General features: G+C 35.9%; 1 protein-coding gene across 1 annotated transcript in view; it reads right to left on the bottom strand.

Moving 5' to 3' along the window:
• gli2b (GLI family zinc finger 2b) overlaps nt 1-26,214 on the bottom strand; it is an 85,101-nt gene that overhangs the window by 21,939 nt on the left and 36,948 nt on the right. Inside the window, exons 3-5 of the mRNA XM_042734660.1 lie at nt 17,144-17,249; nt 6,201-6,397; nt 2,990-3,166 (exon numbers count right to left, since the gene is read on the bottom strand). Of these exons, the coding sequence (XP_042590594.1) occupies nt 2,990-3,166; nt 6,201-6,397; nt 17,144-17,249 (480 nt within the window). The remainder of the gene's footprint in view (nt 1-2,989; nt 3,167-6,200; nt 6,398-17,143; nt 17,250-26,214) is intronic.

Here is a 26,214-nt window from a genome sequence, read left to right as displayed (position 1 = left end):
ACCATGGAAAATGTGGTGTTTTTTCAAACTCTGAAGTTTCCTTTACAACCTTCTAGCTGGCTTTGCTTGACTTATCATATCTCTCATTCTCTTTCTATCTCTTTGTAACTGACTCACGCTGTTTCCCGTCAAAGCGCGGGACACGCTCCACTGTCAGCGTCCAAACACATCTGTGTAAAAGCTGTCGGGAAGCATCAGCGGCTCCGGACGGGACGCAGATCAAAGCCAGATGGAGTTAGCACAGCTAAATGAGCTATTCATTCATGTTGCTTCAGCAAAGCCCGAGATCTGCACGCACACACGCCTGGACGTCACGCTAAAGAGCGAGAGCGGACCGAGATTGTTTGTTTTTCAACTCGGATTGTTTGAAGGAGACAAATGTTTGTTCTATAGAGAGCCAGAGACCTACTGTATATCACCATGTGTTTGTTTGAAATAACACCTCCGTCTCTCTGTGGACTATTAGTCACAGCGGCTTGTCATGGTATTTTCACTCTGACTGATTCACAGAACAGCAAAGAACTGTGTTAAATACAGAAGAGACAGTTAAATAAACACAACATAATGCACCTGTTAATAATGTGATGCTTCAGTGACTGTGATTCAGATGTACAGAAATTCCAAAAGCAATAAATCAATAATTATGAATATGATAGCCTGACAAATGTTCTTTACAATACCTCTAACTTACCAGGCGTGGAGTGATGAGTTATCTGTCCGTGAACACTGAATATGAAACTGGTGCGTGACAAAACATAAAAACAGCAAATCTCATGATATTTGATGCTTAATGTTTAATGAGGAGCCAGATTTTGGACCAATGAAATGTCAAAAGGGGCAGAGCTATCCAGTGGAATGCACATAAATAAAAACCAAACAATCTACTACTTGCTCGGTCACTCATCACTTGGTTTGTTAAGGCAGTATACTCCATTATTTAGTAGTAATTTTTAAATGAAATTTCATGACCAGCTCCAGCTTCACTATCTTGAACTTTACAACTTGTTTTACTAAACGAGCAGTTATGGATAATTTGGGCCACTGCATTATTCTTCCCACAGAATCATGTCCACTTCCTGTCTGTCCTAAACAGGGTAACTAAAACAATAAATAAATAAATAAATAAATAAATAAATAAATAAATAAATAAATAAATAAATACAATTTAACTAAAGAGTAAAAAAAAAAAAAAACAACCAAAAAAAAAAACCTTTTATTTCAGCTAGTTGCCAAAATAACTAGTGACTAAGATAACTAAAACTGAAATTAAAGTGAATAAAACAATATAGATATATTTAAAAATCTAAAATAAATAAAAAAGAAAAAATACAACAAAATAATAACAACTTGAACTAAAATAGAAACATATAATAAAAACGAATTCAAAATATTAATAAAACTATAACGGTACTAGTACTATTTTTTAGCTCCATTTAAGCTTAAAAACTAAAATAACTAAAACTGAAATAAAAGTAAAAAAAAACCCCCAAAAAAACAGTAAAGATATATTTTTTAAAAATGACAAAAACAACAAAATTACCAAATCTTTAAACAGAAAATATGAAAATAAAAACTAAATTAAAATATTAATAAAAACCATAACAGTACTAGTCCCATTTTAGTTCCATTTAATCTTAAAAACTAATATAACTAAAACTATAACTGATAAAAGTGAATTTTGCATCCGATGGCCCCTTTAAAAAACTAAAATAACAAAAACTAAAACTGATATAAAAATGAAATAAAACTACATAAATACATAAAAAAATGAAGAAATGACTACTAAAACTTTAACTGAAATTGAAATAAGAACAGAAAATGTATAAATAAAAAACCTTCCCCTTTTAAGGCAATTTAGGAAGCGCTGGATGACAGAAAGAAATAACACAGAAACGTCTGGCGTGTGAAGCATCCTGCCAGTGTTTGGAGAGCATCAGCTGCAAGCGGATGCTGAACATGAGAGTTTATTTATTTTACTGTCTGCCGGTGTAAGAATCTTAGAGAAATGTGTGTTTAAAAAGTCCTTTGAAGTATTATCCTGGAAAGACGCTTTGGATAAAAGTGTCTGCTTAATGAATAAATGGAAAGAAACATGGATTCTCTTAGCACAACAAATAACATGCATTTTAAAAGTTATACAGACAAACACACGCTGTAAAAAAAATTACGTAAAATTTACGGTAAAAAAGGCAGCTGTGATTGTTAAAACTTTACCGTAAAAAATATGGTAGCAACATGTTAGGTTTTACGGTTTTAACTTAAATTTACATTTAAATACCATTATTTCATTAACTGATATAATGTTAATATACCAACCTATTTAACTCTCTGGAGTCTGAGGGTGTTTTGGGGCCCTGGAGAAGTTTTGACATTTGTGTTTTTTTTCAGTTGCTTATAAACATTTTAATGAATGTACTGAAATCTGTTTTGTACCTTTGTAATACAATGATAACCACCAAAAGCAGGCTGTGATGAGAAAGTAACCTGACAAGCCCATCACAAGCAGCTATTAAATATTATTATACAGAAGGTGCACAGAGTCATTCACACTCACAAACACTAAACACCTTCATGTTAACACGCATGAAAGTGAAATAATGCGATAAACATTCATTTAACAACATTAGGTGTAACATACAAACCTAATATACAAAACTGATAAGAAAAAACTATGAAGAAACATTGTTATTTAAAACAACAACAACAACAAAAAAAACATCAAATTTGAAATGTAACACAGGTAATTCTGGGAATGTCAATTTACGGTTGTTTACTGTAAATTATACATTGATAATATACAATTATACATCCAAAAACGGTATACTATAGTAAAATTACATGTAATGTCCAATACAGTTTTTCACCGTATATAGTAGGGGAACTTACCGTTAAGCATTTAACAAGTTTTTACTGTTGCATTTTACAGTCTTTTACTGTTAAATTCACGGTCGTTTTTTACAGTGCATGCCTGTGTGTCTGTGGAACTCACCGTCCACCGGAGTGAAATATTCGGGCAGGTGAGCGGCGGCTCCGGCCCCCTGCATCAGCAGCTCTCCGTACGGGTTCCTGTGTCCCGTCATCAGGTGGTAATAGTCTGCGGGGGTCGCGCCGGGAGGCGGAGGGGGCAAACCGAACAAACCTCGCTCCTTCAGATGCTCGTGAGCCACTGCCGAGCACAGACATAGAGAAGAGAGAGTTAAAGAGGCATGTATTCATGGAAACAGGACTAAATCTTCAGGATAATCACAACTATGAGCTCATTAACATATGACCAACCCACATTTGCATTATACACTTCCTCAGTTTTCAGAAACTGATGAAAAACTGTGTGAATTATGCCTAGAGCAGTGTTATTTTAGTATTATTTATATAACATTATAGTATTATATACTATTATAACATTCTTTTTTGATATTGTGAAGTGGCTTTTATTTTTATATATTTTTCAGTATATATTTTAATTTTAGTTTCATTTTATTACAGGCTTTTGCCATTTTTTATTAGCTTTTTAAAATAAATAATATTAATATTAGTTCATTCATATTAATTAATATTAGCTTTAATTCAGTATATTTTAAGTTTTAGTTTTAGTAATTTTAGTAACATATTTAGCATTCAGGGTCATTATTGTTAACTAACTGAAACAAACAACAACAACAACAAAACTAAATTGCTAAAACTTTAAAATTAACATAAAAGCAGAAAATACATAAATAAAAACAAATGTAAAATATTAATAAAAACTAATACAATAAAAAACGAATTAATAAAAATAACAGTATCTCAATGACCATCATCTCTTAGTAATTTTATGTGCTTTTTGTTTTGGTCATTTAAATTTTTTATTTTATTTTAAACTTTAGTTTTATTTTTAAGTACTATTTAAGCTTAAATTTTATTAAATTTATAACATTTTAGCATGTTGCAATAACTGAAAAAAAAAATAATTCTAGTTTATTTAATTAATTTTATTTTATTTAATTAATAGTTTTAGCTACAAAAACACTGATGCAGTGTCAGCCAATCAGAACAGACATCATTTGCATATAACCTTAAAGTCTTAAAGGTGCAGTAGAAAAATAGCCTTGGTGGAAAATGATCATTCAAAAATAAAATATCTGTTTTGGTGCAAGAAACATTAACCAACATTATAAGTGAAGCTGTACAGACTCAGTCCAGAGGCGTGAGGTCAAGGGCCCTACAGTAAGAACATGTTGACATCTGCACCTACTAAACGTCTTATAAAAGTGTCAGCAGCAATCAGACACAGCATGTTTAATGCTGAAGAATAAGTTACAAGCGCTTAAGACAGAAACATGCTCCATGTAAGCATGCAAACGCAGTGAATGCTGGTCAATGCACTGCAAGTGTGTCATATAACACCTTTTGAGGATCTCCCAGAATGCAAACGAACAACAAAACAGTCCCTTATAAAAAACTATCCTTCACTATAGAAATAACTCCCTCTGCCAATGAACACAATCAGAAAGCGTCCTGGATCCTCTCTCAAAGCCTCTCATTTCTATATATTCTGACTTGAATAACAAGCACGCTCTTAAAAAACAAGCCATAACTAACGGCCTGCCTTCGTCTAAAAAAAAGCCAGATCAGACTCGACCGCATCCAATTCAACGCCAACCCTACCCGTCCGCATTCGCTCGGGCTCAAATAGCCCCATTCCTCTTTCTCGTGGCTCTTTTACGTCTTTATCGCTGTCGGGATCTCCTGCGCGCTGCTTATTTGAGTTTAAAGGAGCAAACACATTACGGCTGACAGACTGTGAAGCGTGATTTATATGTCACTCCGTCGGCCTGTAATTGTAATTCAGCTCCGAGGAGAGGCCTGTCGTCGCTTCGGGATGGAAACTGGAAATTCTGCCTCGTATTCATTTCCAGAGCGGCCCTCGAAGGGCAAATCGCAGGACGGGAAAGTTTCACGTGTTTGACAATTCATTGCAATGCATTTGCAAGTGGCCAAACCCAAATACATGCACACATACTCAGACAAAACAGCAGCTTTCAAAATTACGATCATTAGAAGTGAAGTTTTGAAATGCGGAATTTGCAAACCCTCGGCTGAGGCTCAAATAACCCCCATCTGGATCTGGAAAGACTAGTTTTGGGTCAGTAACACTTTTTAATGTTTTTGAAAGATCTTTTATGCTCACAAAGGTTGTATTTATTTTACAAAAAATACTATAAAAATATTAGAATTTCATACAGCTGTGTTCTCTGTGAATCTCTGTTAAAGTGTAATTTATTTCTGTGATGTGCAGCTGTATTTTCAGCATCATTACTCCAGTCTTCAGTGTCACATGATCTTCAGAAATCATTCTAAGATGCTGATTAGCTGCTCAAGAAACATTTCTGATTATTATCAATGTTGAAAACAGTTGAACTGCACAATATTTTTGTAGAAACTGTGATACATTTTATTTTTCAGGATTTACAGATGAATAGAAAGTTCAAAAGAACATAACATTTTGCAACATTATAAATGTCTTTACTGTCACTTTTGAACAATTTAATGCATACTTGCTGAATACAAATATTAATTTCTTTATTTTTTTATTTTAGTACAAACTGCTTTGACTACAGAAATAATTTGCAAATAAACAAATAAAAATGGTTAATTAAAAAAATATTAGAATGTAATATTTCTCTGTACAAAAAAAAATTAAATACACATTTATTATTTTATTATTTATTGATATTTATTAAGCATTATTATAACTACATAAAATGTACAAAATAATAAATAAAAACAAAATAATAATTATGATTAAATATTATAATATAGTATTATTTCTCTGTACAACCCACCAAAAAATAAATAAATACATATTTATTATTTTATTATTTATTGATATTTATTAATTATTATTATAACTAAATACAAATGTACGTTTACAAAATAATAAATAAATACAAAATAATAATTATTACTAAATATTATAATATAGTAATATTTCTCTGTACAAAATCCCCCCAAATATTTTTTAATACATATTTATTATTTTATTATTTATTGATATGTATTAATTATTATTATTACTAAATAAAAATTTACAAAAAGAATTATTATTACTAAATACTATAATATCGTAATATTTCTCTGTACAAAAGAAAAAAAAAATGGAGTATTTAAGAAAGCTAATGAACTGATGAAAAGCGAGTGCTGTGTGCTGGAGTTTGACTGACCTTCGGCTGGACTCAGTCCTCTGGCTGCTGAGATCATGGAGAGCGTGGGGCTGCTGTGCGCTGAGCGAAGGTAATGCTCCACGTGTGGAGAGACGTAAGAGTGCGGCGGGAGGAAGCTGGACTCGCCGGCGGCTCCCGGAGACAGACGGATCAGAGAGATGTCAGAGATCACCGGGCTGCCCGCCAAACCTGCAGGACTGGAGAGAAAAACAGATCACCAACAGCACATTTACCAGAAAAACACAGTCAGAATGAACTGAAAACCAGCTTCAGAGATTTAAACAACCTGCTCTGAAGGTTAAAGATTCTCGCTTCTCACGCCTTCCTTCTAATGAAAGTATAAACTGTCAAAAACGCCTCTTCTCTTCTTCCATAGTGCAAAGAGGTTATGGGGCTGCATGAGTCGAGGAAAAAATTCAATTGCATTTTTTTCAGTTTGAAATTGTGATTTCGGTGGGTAAATGTGATAAAAATGTATTATTATTATTTTATGGCCATATTGATACATAATCACAATATTTCGCATTTTAATTGTATTTGCATTTAATTACATTAAACTACACACACACACACACACACACACACACACACACACAATAATGAATAAATTGCACATTTTAATACTTACTATTATTAAGTGTAACACTTCAGACAAGATTCTATTTTTTTAGAGGATCTGATTTTTCTCCTAAAATTTTAAATTGTAATCACAATTTTCATCAAAAAAAATCACACTTAGATTTTAATTGCAAATCAGAAATAAAAATATAAAAATGACTAAATAAAAAAATATATATATATATTACTAAATGCTATTATATGATAATATTTTACTGTAATAAAAACGTTTGAGAATTTAAGAAAAATAATATACTACTACTACTACTAATTTTAGTTTATATATCAACGTTAAAATTACAATACAAATATTTATGGATGCTTAATTTCTTCATTTTTAAAAGTTTAACTGCTGAACTTTTATTCTGACAGAAAACTTTACAAAGCATTTTTTTGTTGTTGTTGTTTATAAATGCTTCTCAATACTATTTTGGAAAGATGATTGTTGCATGCTCTGAAACGTGCAAAGCATGTGTGATTTTGGTTTTATTTGCATAGATGGTGCATAGATTAGCTGGAGAACCATGAACCTCTGAGATCATTTCTGTGCGTTTGCTGAACATTTAATTTGCTGTATTCACTCAGCAGATCTTTAAGCAGGTTTGTCTGTCCCGTCAAACACTTTGACACACGCTGATCACATTATTCAATGTTTGACACAGAGCGTCTCGTTTATGAGAGTTTGCCATAACTAATATTCCTGAGGTTTGGGGCTGGACTCGTCTGAGGTGTGATGGGAAAAACTCTCAAACACAATCCAGACCACTTTCAAACCACGGACACACTTGCATTTGCCTCTTTTCCATCCCTCCTTCAAGGAAACTTCTCGCTGGAGCTCAGGATCATTTCACTTTAAGCTCTTGATGATTTCTGATGATTCCCAGACGGGAAAATAAAGCGGTGGGATTTCAAATTCAACCACATGCCAAACGTTTGAGGAGGGTATATATATATATATATATATATATATATATATATATATATATATATATATATATATATATATATATATATATATATATATATATATATATATTTTTTTTTTTTTTTTTTTTTTCCAAATGGAAGTGTTACAAATAAATAGAATATATGATAAAATACATAATAAGTTTATTATCCACAAAAACTTTCTTTATGCTCTTACAATATTATTTTTTCATTTAAAAGTCATAAATTATATAATAAAATATAATGTATAATTAAAAAGTTTAATATTCCAAAATAATAATAAAAAAGCATACTTATACTATATATACTTAATACTTACAATATAATATATAATAAAAAATTTATTGCAATTAAAATTAATGTTATACTTGAAAAAAGTCACATTAATAAGATTAATGTTACACATTTTGGAAATATTTTAATAGCTATTTTCATTTTATTCTAATTGAAACACTTGAAATTTTTAATTATAGGACAAAATTTGGACTTTTTTAGGATGACCAGATTTTTCTCTGAAAATGTATATTTTATGAAGTATTTTAAAAGCTTTTCTTTTATTATTTTAATTAAAACACTTGAAAATAAAAAAAATAATAAATAAATAAATAAATAAATAAATAAATAAATAAATAAATATGCTTGAAACCTTGAACAAATGCATTCAAGTTTTAAAGGATCTGATTTTTCTCCTAAAATTCTTTGGAACAGATAAAAAAACACAAATGAATCGACAAAATCTCAGCTTGTTCTCTGTGGTGTCTATGAGAAACAACAGACATATTTCTCTTTCCAGTGCATTTTTTATTCTCATTCACGATCATTAAACTTTATTCAATTGCTCCACAGCCAATATCTTATTAGCAAGTTACTGATGTTTTTCCAGCCAGTTTTAATGACATGGAAATCAAACCAGCAGCTAAAGATGAGAAACTATGATTGTAATGATTTCTCTATGATGCAACAGAACAAACGAATCGGTTTGACTACAGTAAAGTCTTCTTGTTTCAAATCTCTGACCATAATAAAACATCTTGATCTTCTCAAAATAAAGCTGAAAAACTGCAAACAGCGAGCATGTATGTATATCAGACACATGCATACTTAATACCGGCCTCTCTTTCAAACAAAAGACACACAGCCCGGGCGGTGCTTAAATAAGTAATGTAATATTCAGATTGAACACGCTTAGCCTGTGGAGTGATTCTCATTTTCATAGCAAGAACAACAAAGACGGGTGCTGAAACATGGCCTGTTCTGCACCGGGGGATTGTGGGACCTCACGAGCCTCTTTCACACCTCCTTTCACACCCTCCTACAGAGAGCCGGGGCTTCAGGCTCCCAGAATGCAGCGCGGTAACGGTGCTGATAAACGATCAGAGCCAGAATCCAGTAAATCTCAGCATCCTGAGACTCTAAACGCAGCCGGATCTGACGGGCCACTCAGAGATTCAACACGCCTGCAATCACTCACACACCTCATACACAGAGTGTTCACTATATGTGTCCCTGCAGCACAGAAGCAGTCATAAGTAGCACAGGTATATTTGTAGCAATAGACAACAATACATTGTATGAGTCACAATTATACATTTTTCTTTATTCCAAAAATCATTAGGATATTAAGTAAAGATCATGTTCCATGAAGATATTTAGTAAACCTCCTACTGTAAATATAGTAAACTTAATTTTTGATTAGTAATATGCATTGCTAAGAATTCATTTGAACAACTTTAAAAATGATTTTCTCAATATTTAGATTTTTTTGCTCCCTCAGATTCCAGATTTTCAAATAGTTGTATCTCAGACAAATATTGTCCTCCTAACAAACCATACATCAATTGAGAGATTATTTATTCAGCTTATTTATTTCAGATGATGCATAAATCTCAATTTCAAAAAATTGACCCTTTTGGCTGGTTTTGTGCTCCAGGGTCACATGAGGAGCGAATGAATTTGGTCACAAATGTAAGTATTTAGACAGGAGCAAATAAGGGCAAGTTGTTTATTTTTCATTGGCTCAGGTTAAAAAATATAGATGTGAATCATAACCCTAATTTTTTTTATAACTGGATGATTTTTTTTTTTTTTTCAGTGTATGACTTACATAGAATCTAGTTTATTGTATTATATTGTATTGTATATATATATATATATATATATATATATATATATATATATCATTTTTAATTATATAATTAAAAAAAAATACTTTTTAAATTTTTTAAACAATATTCTAAATAAGTTTACATGTTGTATGTACCATGTACATTTCCAAACATTAATTTTTGACAATACTAAATAAAATATGCACTTAATTAGCAACAGGGAGTGATTTTGGACACAGCACTGGACTGCCGTCCTAATATTTATGGCACATTCACTTTTTTTGGCTGTGATTTGATTAGCACCTTTGCATAAAGACGATAGCAAATACCTGTTATCTTCCTGCCATAACAGCGAGAAAGCACAATCACAGCACATAAATACACACTCATTCCCTCTATTAATCTGCCATTATATTGTCCTGAGTAATGAAAGCATCGCATGAGTCCAGCATTTCTGCGTTTATTGTTCAGCAGCGTGAGTGTGTTTGACTCCGTCACGAGGCCATTGTTTGTGTGGAGCAGCAGATGGGGAGAGCACCTGTTTCCAGAGCGTGCCAGGCTGTCAGGTGCCCATGCACTGGCATTACTGAGCGATTTAGTTTGCTTTAACACCCATTCACACGCGCCGCGGGGCTCCAGAGCTTCACATACACACTCGCTCTCCAACATCTCAAACACTCCTCCACATTCAATACAGACAATCCTGAGAAACAGAGCACAGAAATCTCACAGGTGTCTCCTCGAGAGATCTCAACAGTGTCTCAGAATGTGCTCCATGTCACCAGAGCATGCAAAGTCACGTGATGAAATCATCTGAGCTGCTCCGCATTCATTTTATAGCTCTAACCTAGTCAACATTTGAAGTGGATCGAAACCTTTCATCAAAGTTGTCTAAAAACCCAAACCAAAATGTGTTCATGTATTAGGACAACTTTGATGAACTTTTTTGATCCAAATGTTTTGATTTAAATGTTGGCTACTATATATTCTCATATTTATTTATTTATTTATTTTTTTTTTACACAGCAAATGCTATATTTAATTAAAACATGTTATAAAATTTAATTAATTAATTATTATCATTATACGGTATTTGTGATAAATGTATGGTAACAAGAATAATATACATAAAACATTTAAATAACAAGTTATTACTAAAAAAAATACATTGAAAATAAGCACTATATATAGAGTAAATAGATAGATAGATAGATAGATAGATAGATAGATAGATAGATAGATAGATAGATAGATAGATAGATAGATAAAATATGAATATCTGTGTGCAGTGTGAAATATGGTATAAAATGTGTCTAAATAATAAGAATAATACACATGAAGCATTTAAATAACTTCATAAATTATTAATAAATAAATTAATTAAAAAAATACATGGCATTTAGAGAAAATCTGTGTTAATATAAATTAAATATAAAATATGTAAAAAAAAAAATGTGCAAATATAAAATATATCTGCATTTCAGCATGTATACAGTAAGTGTAAGAACAATTAACAACTGAATGCCTTAAATATTATTTTCATATTTCATGTTTGTTTCTGTCAATTGTGGGGAATTTTTCAAAGACTTCTATTACTTTTATACTGACCAAACAATATTTTCTATCCCCTAACCCTAAACCTACCCCTTACAGAAAACCTGTTTGCATTCTTGCACTTTCAGATAAACGTCATGTACTATTTTTACAAAAATTTTCCCCTTGTGGGGACTGCAGGCTGGTCCCTACAATGTCAAACATTTCAGGTTTTACTATCCATGTAGGTCCCCACAATGGAGCATAAACAAGTACACACACACACACACACACACACACACACACACACACACACACACACACACACACACACACACGTATCTATATTTCATTGTATATGTCCAGTATGAATGCATCTGAAAACTACTGTACACTGATGTACTAGTGGCTGTATCTCTGTGTGTATCTGTTTGTGTTTGTGTGTGTGTGTGTGCGGTGCCAGTGATAAATTGCTCTATGACAGGAACTCGTCTCCACCTGGGGGCTGATACTCTGATTTAGATAAATCACATTTCTGCCACATAGCCACAGCGTGCTCACACACACACACACACACACACACACACACACACACACACACACACACACACACACACACACACACACACACACACACACACACACACACACACACACACACACACACACACACAGACAGTCCCCAAACTCTCACAGAACAAACAATACTTCCATACTTCCTCACATACAAACACAAGCAGAGGACAGCGGCCTACATACTAACACTGCTTCAGATGACTGATGCTTAACGTCAAACCTCAACTGAGAAAACCTGATTCCCGATTTCAGTCTCACACCATCTGACTGACACCTAAACCAATCAACCACAGCTTATGTTTTGAGACAAGAAAATCAGAAATCAGACATAAATATAGCTGCAAGCAGCGATACAGGGGCTGTAGCGCAGTGCAGAGAAGGAAGAGCCAAAATCAAAAACAGCAGAAACTGAATGACCATAAAAGTAAGCTGGTACAGAAGTATAGCTGAGAACGAACTCAGAATGAACAGAAGTTCAAATGGAAATGAACACAGCATGGATAAATCATTTATTTCTAATCTAGGAGCAATAAATATTTGCACAATGTGGATTTGGATAACAAAGTAATCAAAACAGCATAGCACCATTTTATAAAGTTGCACCACACGAGACTCAAATCCACCACTCAGCTGACACACATTCAACCGGCTGCAGAGGAGAAGTTTAGGTGTGAGAATGAGCTCACAAAAGCATGACTTAGCATGCTACTGATTTTTATGGTTCATATGTCAAATGGTTTAAAAGATATTGCAATTAATGACAAATTTAAAAATGTATTACACATGGTGAAGCTGATCCTGGCAAAACTGATATCCACAGATTCAGCATGACCCAATGACTAACTGTTTAAAAGTTATAAGCCAAATAGCAATTTTTCATGTCTCACAATCCATAGGTGGCGCTGTTCCCAACTTTGGCATGGACCCACATACCATGCTGTTGATGAAGTGCATCAAGTTTCATTTTGATTGATCAAAGTTTGGCTGAGATACAGCCTCTGAACCAATTTTGGGTCGACCTTGGTTAAGCTCACAGCAACATAACTTTTTTTTGACTAGTAGGTCAAAAAATTAAGTTCAGTCATTTCTGCAACTCAGTCCACTTAATGTAAGATATTCAATGTGATCATCATGAGGTGAGTGATCAGGTGTACTATGTTTAATTTTTCTAGAATTAAGGGTTCAAGAGTTATTACCATTTCAATGTTGCATTTTTGAACTGGTGGTGGCGCTATAGAGTTGGTCCTAGAGACCCTAATGTTGGTCAGATCACTATTCATGGCCATCACTACAAGTGTGCCAAATTTCATCATTTTCCTATGTTCCGTTCATAGGGCTGCCGTAGACTCCCATTGGACAAAAAGAAGAAAAATCAGTACAGATATATATATATATACATATATTAGTCCAACTTTATGTCTACAAGCTTTCAGTCGATTAACACAGAAAATAGCTTCAACTCACCCCTCAGTCTGTAAAAAAAAAAGAAGAAAAAAAAATACAAACAGAAATTTCAACAGAGTTTCAACAGCATTTAAAACCATTTTCACAGTGCTGCACACTTCTCAGCTGAACTTCCATTGTAAGTACATTACTGCAAACGTGTTTCTTGTTCGTTTTTACAAACTTAAGGACAATTGGACTAAACCACAGAGGCAAAGTATTTTCTGAAACCAAAGACACTTTTTCCCGCAGTGTCGGATCAGTGGAAGCGTCCTGACGTCTCGCCGGAAGCTTCCTGACACTCTCTTGGCCGAGAAGCAACGCTGACAAGTGGGAGGTTCGTTGGGAAGAGCCTTCCTCTGCCTGGGAGAATTCCCACGGCGCTCCTGTCCTCTACGCAGATGAATCGCACCGTCCGTTGTCATTTGAGCCAGCTCCAGAAAAAAAGCTACGTTTTCTCCCCCTCGCTTTGTCAAAGGCAGGGAAAAAAAATGAAGAACGAAAGCAAGATATCCATAGGGGAAGCTTCCTACGGCCGCTCGGCTGACAGCTCTGACAAAATAACCAGCACCCTCATTATTTTATATGCAAACAATGATAAAACGAACTGTATGGAGATGTCATGTTAGACAATCAGCTTGGAGACCCTTGACATGTCGCCCGGCGACTGTAACAAAGTGTCCCGGCTTGCCACGGGCGACACCGCGCTTAATTTGCTGCACAATGTGCCTGTAATTAGATGAATTTGGCTCAGGCAGAGGAAAAGACAGCCAGATCAAGGTCTTGATGAATTAGGGGTCCACTGTCAAGATCAAATCACATTAATCAAAGCGAGCGAGTGTTGAGACAGCTAGTCTCCCCCCAACACGGCTCTATGTGTGATGAATAGGCTAGCTGCTAGCGGGCCGACCGAATGTATCACCATCAAAATCTGTGAATTTAAATGTAACAACGCTACTTCGAGAATTCTATCGATTTATTCTGCTCTTTTAAGATAAACCTTCCTTCGAGCCTCCAGACCCCGTTTCAAAAAAGACGAGGAGGGAAAAAAAGCTCTGTGGTGTTGTATTTAAGGGAAAACAACAAAGTGTAACTTCAAAAACTAGCGTGGCCCAGTTTATGTTCTGTTTTCTACAATACCGCCGCTGCCGATCCGCTAGAAATTCACGTGGGATGTGTGAAGCTCTGAAGGTCTGGAGGTTAACCTACATTACCACTGTTGATCACCACACCTGAACCGGAGGATGCTGGGAAAACCGAAGACCTTCGGGCTGGACGGCTAAGGAAGATCTTTGTTTGGAGAGCCACGACTAAACCTTTAGGAAAGAAAAATTTCTGGAATATCTCAACTGTTTCTCCTAGACATCAATGAAATCAAATGCTCAAGTCGCCTAATTCTCAAATCTTTCTCCCATAGATATCTATAAGATATCTCAGCAATGTACTTGGCTTTTTCCATCCCAGTCTGCAGTCAAGTCAGAGATCTCAATATGAACTCAATCATTTCTCATTAAATTCTCAAATGTGCTCAGAGTTTTCTACCAAAATCTGCAATCGAGGGTCAAAAGTCTCAATGTGAACTCAATCATTTCAGATTAAATTCTCAAATGTGCTCAGCATTTTCTACCAAAATCTGTGATCAAAAGTCAGAGATCTTAATATAAACTCAATGATTTCTCATTAAATTCTTTCTACCAAAACCTGCAATCAAAAGTCAGAGATCTCAATATAAACTCAATCATTTCTCATTAAATTCTTTCTAACAAAACCTGCAATTAAAAGTCAGAGATCTCAATATGAATGCAATAATTTCTCATTAAATTCTCAAATGTGCTCAGCGTTTTCTACCAAAATCTGCGATCAAAAGTAAGAAATCTCAATGTGAACTCAATTATTTCTTACCAAATTCTCAAAAGTACTCAGCGTTTTCTACCAAAGTCTGGTTATGAGTCAGAAATCTCAACATGAACTCAATCATTCCAAACACTGGAGATAAAATTGATACTCACTATGAACATAATAAGAGATCTCATTATGAACTAAATTATTTCTCATCATGTTTTCAATAAGATCAAATGATTTTAGAGGTCCATAAATGTATTTATAAATTTATAAATTTATATAATAATAGATAAAGTTGAGCTGCAAACCCCATTATTCTTGTTTCTCCTTGTAATCTCACATATGTCTCTTTTAGTTCAGAAGAGAACTCAGCAATGTGCACAGCCTTTTTCCATAAAAGTCTTCAATGAAAAGTTAAAGATCTCAATATGAACTCAATCATTTCTCATCAAATACTCAGAAGAACAAATGATCTAAACTGCTATGTAATTTCATAGGTTTTTGCATGTAATTTGTCAATTGGGTCTCACTGAGGAATTCCAGGAGAAACATCTGAGACAAAATTGATACTTCAAAAACCCCCAGAAAACTCAATGGTGTGTCCTGATTCTCACATTTCTACCCACTAATCTCACATGTGCCTCTTCTAGAGTTTCAGAAGAGATCTCAACAATGTGCTCAGATTTTTACAAGACACTGCATTCAAATTCAGAGATCTCAACATGAACTCAATAATTTCTCATAAAATTCTCCAAATATGCTCAGCATTTTCTTCCAAAGTTTGTTTAAAAGTCAAAGATCTCAAAATGAGCTCAAACATTTATCATCAAATTCTCCCAAGATCAAATGATCTGAGCTTTTACCAACAGGCTATTGAACGCGTAATTTCAATTAACGGTTTAAGGCTTTAAGGAATTTGTGGAGAAACAACTGAGACAAAATTGAAACTTTAACAAAACAAAACTATAAACACAATGAAGCGTCCTGATTCTCAAATTTCTTCTGTCATCTCACGTCTCCACTAGTTTCAGAAGAGATCTCAGTCCGAGATCTCAATGTGAGCTCAATAATTTCTCATGAAATTCTCAACTGAGCACAGCATTTTGTACTAAAGTCTATTTATAAGTAAGTGATCTCAACATGAGCTCAAACATTTCTCATCAAATTCTCCCAAAGTTCTATCAACACACTAATTTTATAGATTGTGCATAGAATTTATATCAATGGTTAGACAAAATTGATACAAAATTGATACTCAAAGCTAAAAACTTATTAAACAGTGTCCTGAGATATGAAAGAGCAAACTGTGAGCAATAAAACTTGATAATCATAGCATACTGCTTTCCTCTAAGATAGCTACCTGAAGTACACACCATACATGAAGACATGAGAGTCCCTCACAAAAATTTATGAACTAAGTTAAACTGGAAAAAGTATCTGCTCAATGCCTTAAAGGTAATTCAAAGAATTAAACGAGACGAAGATGAGAGAAGAAAAGTTTATATTCTCCTCTCCAGATGTTTGATCCAGTGATCTGCACTAATCTCTTTCCTGGATTCTGAGATTTACCCAGCCTTGAGTTTTGCATCTGGCACAGAAACAAGGCAAGAGTTTATATGTTTTCTAAACGGTTAAACCAAGAACCGAATGACGTAGCTCAGATTTCGTTTTAAATCTGGACGTCCATTTCAGTCGTATGCTTTTTATGAAGCATCATTTCAGGATCATCTGATTACCCTGCATTTGAATGCTGCATGTCTGCGTGTATTCTGACCGCAGGGATAAACAAAGCAGACGCTTTATTTGCGAGCGCAGAGATTATTTATATTCACAAACGCTGAGAATCAGAGCCAGAAATGGACAGAGCTGCAGGCTCACCCGTGCAGAGCGTGGAGCGCATGGGGCTCGTAGTGGTATCTCCCCTCGTGGTGACGCACGTCGATGGGGATCGGAGAATGGAAAGTCGGGAAGATGTGATGAGGGCCTGCAAGAGAGAAAGAGAGGGAGAGAGAGAGTTGAGAAAAAGCCAAGACTTTCAAAAATAAATTTCAAAGGCAACAGCGCTACAATAAAGTAACATGAATTTCAGAGCGCGCTGAGCAGTTTCGTGTAAAATATTGGCACTATCACACAAGAGTGGAGGAATAAATAAATAATCAAAGTATCCTAAGAAATCCTACATCCCCAACATAAAAGATATCCAACTGGGCTTTTGACAAAGACCTGCAGCTAGACGCTCTTTGAACTCGTACAGATGATGGACGTTGTGAAGAAAAAAACCATCCGGGACGCAAACTGGGGCTGACAGCGCAGGGAGAGAATATTCTTCAGCCCGGCATCGTTGCCTCATGCTGGGCCGTGCCAACCGGAGCATCTCCCTACTGAACCGACCACGTCCCTGACACTTTACTGGCTCCGAAACGAGTCCAAAACGAAGGTGCCAGGGCGATGTGAAATCAGAGGAGGTCAGGCCTTTGAAATCAAACCTCTAACTAACAAGAGAGAGTTTTTTTTGACTAGAAGCTGTTACCCGTTGCCTCAGCGTTTTACAGTCTGCCGTATATGTTGGCTGTCGTTCCTTTTCATCATAACTCCTTTGGCTGGATCATTTTATTTGAGCCCGAAGAGAATCAGAATCAGCACTTTGCTGTAATAAAGCCTCCGTTGGCTCGGGACGTCCCGTTAAAGGCCAACAGAGCTTCATTAGCAGTTATGATAACGGGAAACCACATTTGGTGGTTTCTTTGCCATATGCAAAGAGCTGTTTGCAGTGGTAAAGTCTTAACTAGTTTTCCCATCTAATTAGTCTTTCGCTCCTGGAGCTCCTTCAATCTTTTCATGCATGCCCTGCGAAAATAAACGGATAAAAAAGAAACGGGTCCAAATCAAAGCAGATTTAAAAGCTTTCCTGTTCTCTAGGCTTTCACATTTTTGATAAAAAAAAAACTGATTACATGTAATTTGGATTACGTAATCGGATTACATTTTATAACGCTCAATCAGATTACAGTTACTTTTTGTGGATTACATAATTCACACAAAGTAAATCATTCATAATTTACTGATTCCCGCTTCTTCTTCTTTTTTTTAGATTTCCTTTCTAAAACTCCTACTGTGTGTCATACCATTTAGCTTTGACTACAGTATATTCCCAACATAAAATTGTCATGTAAATAAATTTGCAAACCATGCTTCTGAATTTGGGTGAAAAAAACACCTCTTGAGCAATCAAACCGTGCATGGAACAAATAATTATGTAAGTTACTAAAAACTGCCGATGTATGGTTAATGCATTTAATGATGTTGATATATATGCTTTTTAAAATCATTATGGTATGATTGATGGTAAGTTTAAAACAAGTTAGATAAAAAAGGTAATCTAAAAGTAATCTTAAATGTACTCAGATTACCTAAAAATGTTACTAACTGCAGTTTTCATCATGTCATCTGCAATCAGTAATGGATTACAATATGTAAGTAATCTACCCAGCTCTGGTTACTAATGTGTTTTGACTGGTGTTACTATGTACAAACTAACACTAACAATAAGCACTAGTACTAGTAATGCTTGATTTAGCAGGAATGAGAGGAGGGTAAGTGAATCAGCTGATCTCTGGACTGTATTAACATTCTTTAGGGCGGCACCACTGGGAGGGTGAGGGGTGACCCGGGGAGGTCAGAGGTCATGGGTCATTATCCACACCTGGGGTTCACCAGCAGCTCCTCCAGAGGATTCACACACTCAACAGAAGCAGTGTGAGTCAGCAGTCTCTCACACTCTCCCTCGCTCTGCTTCTCTGTCAATTTGTTCAAACCCTTCAGAATGGCAGACAAGAGCATCCCAAAGGACAGGAAATGACCCGCTGCTTTTCCTGTCTCTCTCTTTCACTTCACATTTACATAATGTAAAACTTAAAGGGACAGCGCGCCAACAATACAAAACTGAAGTCGTTTATTCACCTTGATGTTGTTACAAACCTTCAACAGAAGACAAATGAAGACGTTTTGTAGAATGTTGTCGGAAGGGAGTATTTTTCAACTATTTTTTCCCCAATTCTATAATACTTTTATGGTGTTTTAAAGCTTAAAGGGATAGTTCACCTCAAAATTAACATTTTTTCATCATTTACTCACCCTTATGTTGTTCCAAACCTGTACTGTATGAATTTCTTTCATAAAAGATAAAAAATATTTTGAGGAATTGGTAACAAGACAGTTGATGGTAGCCATAGGGGGAAAAATACTATGGAAGTCAATGGCTACCAGCAACTGTTTGGCAACCAGCAACATTCCTCAAAATATCTTCTTTTGTATTCAACAAAAGATGAAAACTTGATTCACCAAGATTTTTCAGTCACTAATGACAAAATCCTCATAAAAAAAAAAAAAAAAAACTTTTATGTTGTTTTTAATCAGTCATAGATCCCATCAGCCTGAGCATTCTGCTAAACGTCTCATTTTGATCTACAGAAGAAAAAAACAAAAACAAAACGACAACACGAAGGTAGTTACATGACAGAGTTTTCATTTTCAGGTCATCTACCACTTTAAGTCGCCCTCAAGATTAGTTTCTTTGACTAAACTCAGCCTGTTTTGTTCTGTTTATCTTATAGTTTGTCTGCAGAATCACAAACTTACCAAAGGAGACACTGAAACGCTGAGATCTAAGTGCTTGCGCTTAAATTCAGTAAATCAGACGTGATTCTAAGCGATCTTTATTTATACAGTCTGCGTATTCTGCATGTTTTTAGCACCATCAAATCAGCTGCGTGACTAGCCAGAGTCATGAGTTCCCTTTATAGTTTTTGTCATGGAAAATGCCTCAGGTTGCCTTTAATTGATGAAAAACACCATAAAAACACACCTGACATGCACAACAGTAATGCCACACAGCTGTCGAAAGCACAACAGCAGTCTAAAACACGCAACTGGAGCACAAAGCTCTGGCCTGACCTTTACACTAAAAATAAAGGTTCTTTATTGGCATCAATGGTTCCACAAAGATCCTTTACCATCTATAGAACCTTTTCATTCCACAAAAGGTTCCTCTAGTGAAAAATAAATATACACAACTATATCTGAAATACACTTATTTCATGCTAAGTATACTACAAATACATTTTTATATTTATGTACTTAATACATAAATGTCCTGTAATTGTATTTTTAGTGTACTAAACTGGAATACTTAAAGTCTGCTAAATTGGAACAACTAATTTTGTACTTAATGCAGAAGTAGTGCTTATTAAATATATACTTAGTATATTTTATTGTGCTAAAGTGGAACTATTGCAAGTATACTTTTAAATACTTTGCATTTAAAGTCCGATATTATTCAAAGATCATACAATACTCATCAAAAGTGACATTAAAACACATTTTAGACTTGATATTAAGAAAAGTGCATAGTGCACAAGTAGTATGCCAAGTAAAGTTTAATTATAATTTTTACATTATTAAGTCTCCAGTTATCTGTGTTCAGTTCCAGTTACAATGCACTTTACTTAATATTAAGTCTAAAATGTGTTTTAATGTCACTCTTGATGAGGATTGTATGATCTTTGAATAATATCGGACCTTAAATGCAAAATATTTAAAGTGTACCTGAAGTATACTGTACTTGCAATAGTTCCACTTTAGCACTGTATATTGTTAATTGTACTTCAGCACTACTTCCGCACAATTAAAGTGCATTAAGTGTAAAATTAATTGTTCTAATTTATAGTAGCAGACTTTGTTTACCAGTTTAGTACACTAAAAATACAATTGCAGGACATTTTACTAAGTGCATAAATATACAAATTTATTTGTAGTATACTTAGCATGAAATAAATGTATTTCAAATACATTTAAGTATATTTATTTTTTACTAGGGGGAGAAACTGCCTGAGATGGCCTGTAAACGCTGCGAGGAGGGTGCATTCAGTGCCCAGCCGCAGTTAATGCGCCATTACTAATGCAGCGGGTGAATTATTGCAGGGGCCGATGGGAAGAGAGGTCGAGGACAAAGAGAAGGAGTTGAGTGGGTCAGCGGAACATGACGGAGCCGCTGCAGGAATTCTCCCGCGCTGAAGTCACAGACCACTGCATGAATCCTAATCACGCGGGTCCGGTTAGAGCCGACTTTGCGCTTTAATCACGACTTTGGCGGAGGAGGAGATGCAAAAATAAAACAGGGGAAAGACACAAACCAGGGTAATTGGAAGCATGAAAAATACACAACTTAAACCCAAACGTTTGTGGCTCCGTAAACACTCCGGACCGAAATGAGACAGCAGAGAACGCAAACCGGCTTTGGTCCCTGTCATTAAAACGACACGTTACCCCACAGCCTCATTCATCTGTGCCCGCCCTCAATTATCCACATTACCACTGTTATTTCCAGCCGTCACATTTTTCATGTCAGCACAAACACCCACCCCGTTCGCGACCCGTTCTGTAGAGGCTCGGGGGCCGCTGACGTCCGGGCCCCCGTCACCGGAGGAGCAGGCAGGATTATTCGATCATGCCGACAGCTCCATTGTTTCCCCTGCAACGGGAAGAACAAAAGAGGATCGCTCTGGAGAGTTCAAGAGGCGCGTTTACCAGCTTCTCTGAGCTCTATCCCCCAGGGCTGCGGCGCGGCTGCAGAGTTTCCGTGAAGCTCCTCGCATCTATTAGTCTTTAGGTGATAACATTTGTTTTCACATCTGGGCGAATGGCGCAGAGGGGTGCCGCACTTTTTCAGTGTCGGGCTGCGTGCTTCTCCAGAGCAGATGACTTTCTCATGCACTTCTTAACCTGGCCACTTCTCACTGGGATCTTTATCATTCGAACATGAAGTGATGGAGCTTCTGAACACACACACACACACACACACACACACACACACACACACACACACACACACACACACACACACACACACACAAAAGCATACTGGGTTCCTCAAAGAACCTTCTAGTGAATAGTTTTTAAAATGAATTCCTGCTTTTGAACATTAGAGAAGATATTTTGAGGAATGTTGGTAGCCATTGACTTCCATAGTAGGGAAGAAAATACTATGGAAGTTAATGGCTACCAGCAACTGTAGTGTTACCAACATTATTCAAAGTATCTTCTTTTGTTTTCAGCTGAAGATGGAAACTCGTAGAGGTTTGAAACAACATGAGGGTGAGTAAATGACAACAGAATTTGTATTTTTGGGTGAACTATCTTTTTTTTCTCCATAAAGAACATTTTGTGGAATGGAAAGTTTTCATGGATGCTAAAGGATCTTGATGGAACCATAAATTGCAATAAAGAACCTTAATCCTTAAGAGTGTAGAATAACCATTTTTGGTTGCCCAAAAAACCTTACACTGTACAGTTCTTTAAGGAACCACTTTTCTTGGTGTGAAGAACATTTCAATAACCTTTTTCACTGTAAAGAACCTTGTGGAATGGAAAGGTTTAATGGAAGTAAAAGGTTATTGATGGGACCATCAGTGCCAATGAAGAACCTCCATTTTCCCCCAAAGAACCTTTCAGTACACAATTCTTAAAATAACCACTTTTTTCTTAGTGTGGAGATGAATTTCTCTCAGCTGTTGAACATAAAGAAGATAGGAAAGGTTGGTAGCCAGACAGTTGATGGTAGCCATTGACTTCCATAGTATGGAGAAAAAAAATTCTATGGAAATCAATGGCTACCAGCAACTGTTGTGTTACCAACATTCTTTAAAATATCTTCTTTTGTGTTCAACAGAAGGTGGAAACTCATAGAGGTTTGGAACAACATTAACTATCACTTCTTCTCAATGAGGAACCTTTTGTAGAATGGAAAGCAATGCAAAAAATCAATGCAAACAAAGAACCTTAATTTTAACAGTGTAGAAGAACCACGTTTGGTTCCTCGAAGAACCTTCCAGTAAACAGTTCGTTACAACACTTTTCTTAGTCTGAAGAACATTTTAATAACATTTTTTCCTGTAAAGAAGCTTCTGTGGAATGGAAAGGTTCCATGGATGTTAAAGGTTCTTCAGAGTTCTTAAAAGTATATGAATCGCAGGAGGCTCTCGATCAGATAAACATGGTCCCTCTTAACTCTAAACGGCTCTTTCTGATGTCATTCGGCTTTGAATATTCGGGCCAAACAAGCACAACCCCTCTCGTCTTTGTTGTGCCCTAATCCAAGGATCTAAAGGGGTAAATGGTTTCATTTTACAGGAAGTACTCAGCAACAATAATGGCCCTTTGAGAGGCCGGGGTCTTTGCAGTGCAATTAAAAAGCTTTGGGCATTACTCACAGAATCAGGAGGGGAAATTAGACAGGAAATTCCTGTAGAAAAAGCTGGCCTCAGGCCTAACTAAACATCGCCATGCCAACCAATACACACCAGCGGACCCAGTGCATTCTGGGATGTGACTTTCTAACAATGGGTATCTAAAATACAAGTCTGTGCAATCTATCTATCTGTTGTTCCATCCATCCTTTCCATTACTCCATTTATTTATCCGTCGTTCTATCTATTGTTTCATCCAACCTTAACATCCACTATCCATCCACTATTCATCCACCCATCCACTATCCATCCTCCATCTATACATCCATCCATCCATCATTCTATCTATACATCCATCCTTCCATCCTTTCCATTACTCCATCCTTCCATCCATCCTTCATTCTACCAATCTTCTATCCAACCAACCCATCCATCCATACATCATACCAAACTGTTGTTGTTTTTTCTATCAATCTGTTGTTCTATACATCCACCCATTCATTGTTCTGTCCATCATCCATCCATCCATCCATCCATCCATCTTTTGTTCTATCCAACTATCATTCTATCCATACATCCATCCATTCCATTACTCCATCCATCCATCCATCCATCCATCCATCCATCATTCTATCTATCTGTCGTTCTAACCATCCATTGTTTTATCCATCCATCCATCCATCCATCCATCCATCCATCCATCCATCCATTGTTCCATCTATTGTGTCATCCATCCATTGTTCCATCTATCTGTCATTCTATCCATCAATCCATCCATCATCCATCCATCCATCATCTGTTATTCCATCTATTTGTCATTCTATCCATCAATGCATCCATCCATCCATCCATCCATCCATCTATTGTTCCATCTATTGTTGCATCCATCCATCCATGCATTGATCTAGCTATTTGTCATTCCATCCATCCATCCATCATCCATCCATCCATCCATCCATCCATCCATCCATCCATCCATCCGTCCATTCATTGTTCCATCTATTTGTCATTCTATCCATCCATCCATCCATCCATCCATCCATCCATCCATCCATCCATCCATCCATCCGTTGTTCCATCTATTGTGGCATCCATCCATCCATCCATTGTTCTAATTATTTGTCATTCTATCCATCAATCAATCCATCCATCCATCCATCCATCCATCCATCCATCCATCCATCTGTTGTTCCGTCTATTGTGGCATCCATCCATCCGTCCATTGTTCTAGCTATTTGTCATTCCATCCATCCATCCATCCATCCATCCATCCATCCATCCATCTTCTTTGAGTATCAATAAATTTTAATTCCACTTCCTTACATTCAAATACGAATTGCAATTCTACATTTGCTACCTCAGTTCAAATTCAGAAATTAAACTGGGGTTCAAAAGTCACTCTCAGTTCAATTCTGAATGGCACTTAGGAGTATTTGGTTGATTGCAATTAGTTACATATGAAAATAAAACATAACCAGAGAGTTAACCCTTCTTAAGTAGCTTAAACCGGCCTGAGGTGGCTTACTGGTCCAATCTGGTTCCACTGGTCAGGCTGGTCTGGTTTGATGGTTTTAGAGGGGTTTTGTGCACATGGCCAACTAAACCATCTGAAAAACATCTTAGTCTGGTTTAAGCATTTTTTTTTCAACAGGAAACTTCAGGCCGAGGAAATGCATCACTTCAAAAAAGCCCAGCATGCTGGAGGTAAACCAGAAGGACAAACAGAGCACAAGATGTGTGTTGTTAGCATGCTGTTTGTGTAATCTAGGTACTTAAGACCACAAGAGTCTGTAAGACTGATTACAGCCCGTCGTGATCAGCCCGCCACCTCAAGCCCCTGATTTATCACCTCTGCTCGTAATAGTGCTGCTTAACACACAGGTTTGTCCAGATTAAGTAATTACCCTAAAGCTGAAGTTTATTATCTTTAAGACTGGTGCTATGATAAAAAGAGCCCTGTCGGAGAGACGGAGCGAGCAGAAGCGCTGATGCGAATGAATAAGGGTGATAATTAAAATGCGATGCATTAAAGTGGCGTTTCTGCGGGCGCCGTCAGCGTGCGTGGTTTCTTACATTCATATTAGCCCGGCGAAACCCCTCCAAGGGGGCGAGGGGATAACAGCTGGCCCAGAGCTGCAGCTGAAGGCACGAATTATTCCTCGAGCGCATCTGTAAATTAAACAAAGATGCGGCTCTTTTAGAAGAAGAGCACAATCGCACCTGAAACCATCCATTGTGTTCTGCAGGGTCATGGGTAACTAGACTCTCAAACAGTGCTTTACTTCACCTAAAGTCAACATGAAAATGCATTCAAACACCTTTTACTTGCGTCATATAATAATAAGTTTTATCATGTCGACTTTAAAGCAGGTTTGGTGTCATAAAACAACATTATTGCTATTCCAAACTGATCTAATGATCAGTCAGCATCCAAAACAGTTTGAAGACAGATTCCTCTTTCAATATTTCTTAGTTCCGTTAATAATTCATATGGCTGTAAATAAAAATAAATAAATAAATAAATAAAAAATAAAATTTTTTTATGAAAGAATGGGTTTCCTTGATATTATGGCTAAGGGTTACAAAATTCAGGAAAAAAAATATATATACATATCAATATGACTTTAAAATAAAAATAACATTATTATTATTATTATTATCATTAGTATTAGTAGTAGTAAAATTAAACAGGACTAAAATAACAAT

The sequence above is a fragment of the Cyprinus carpio genome, chromosome B11, assembly GCF_018340385.1.
Source record: "Cyprinus carpio isolate SPL01 chromosome B11, ASM1834038v1, whole genome shotgun sequence".
NCBI classification, from domain to species: Eukaryota; Metazoa; Chordata; class Actinopteri; order Cypriniformes; family Cyprinidae; genus Cyprinus; species Cyprinus carpio.
This window is presented reverse-complemented; position numbering and strand designations above follow the sequence as displayed.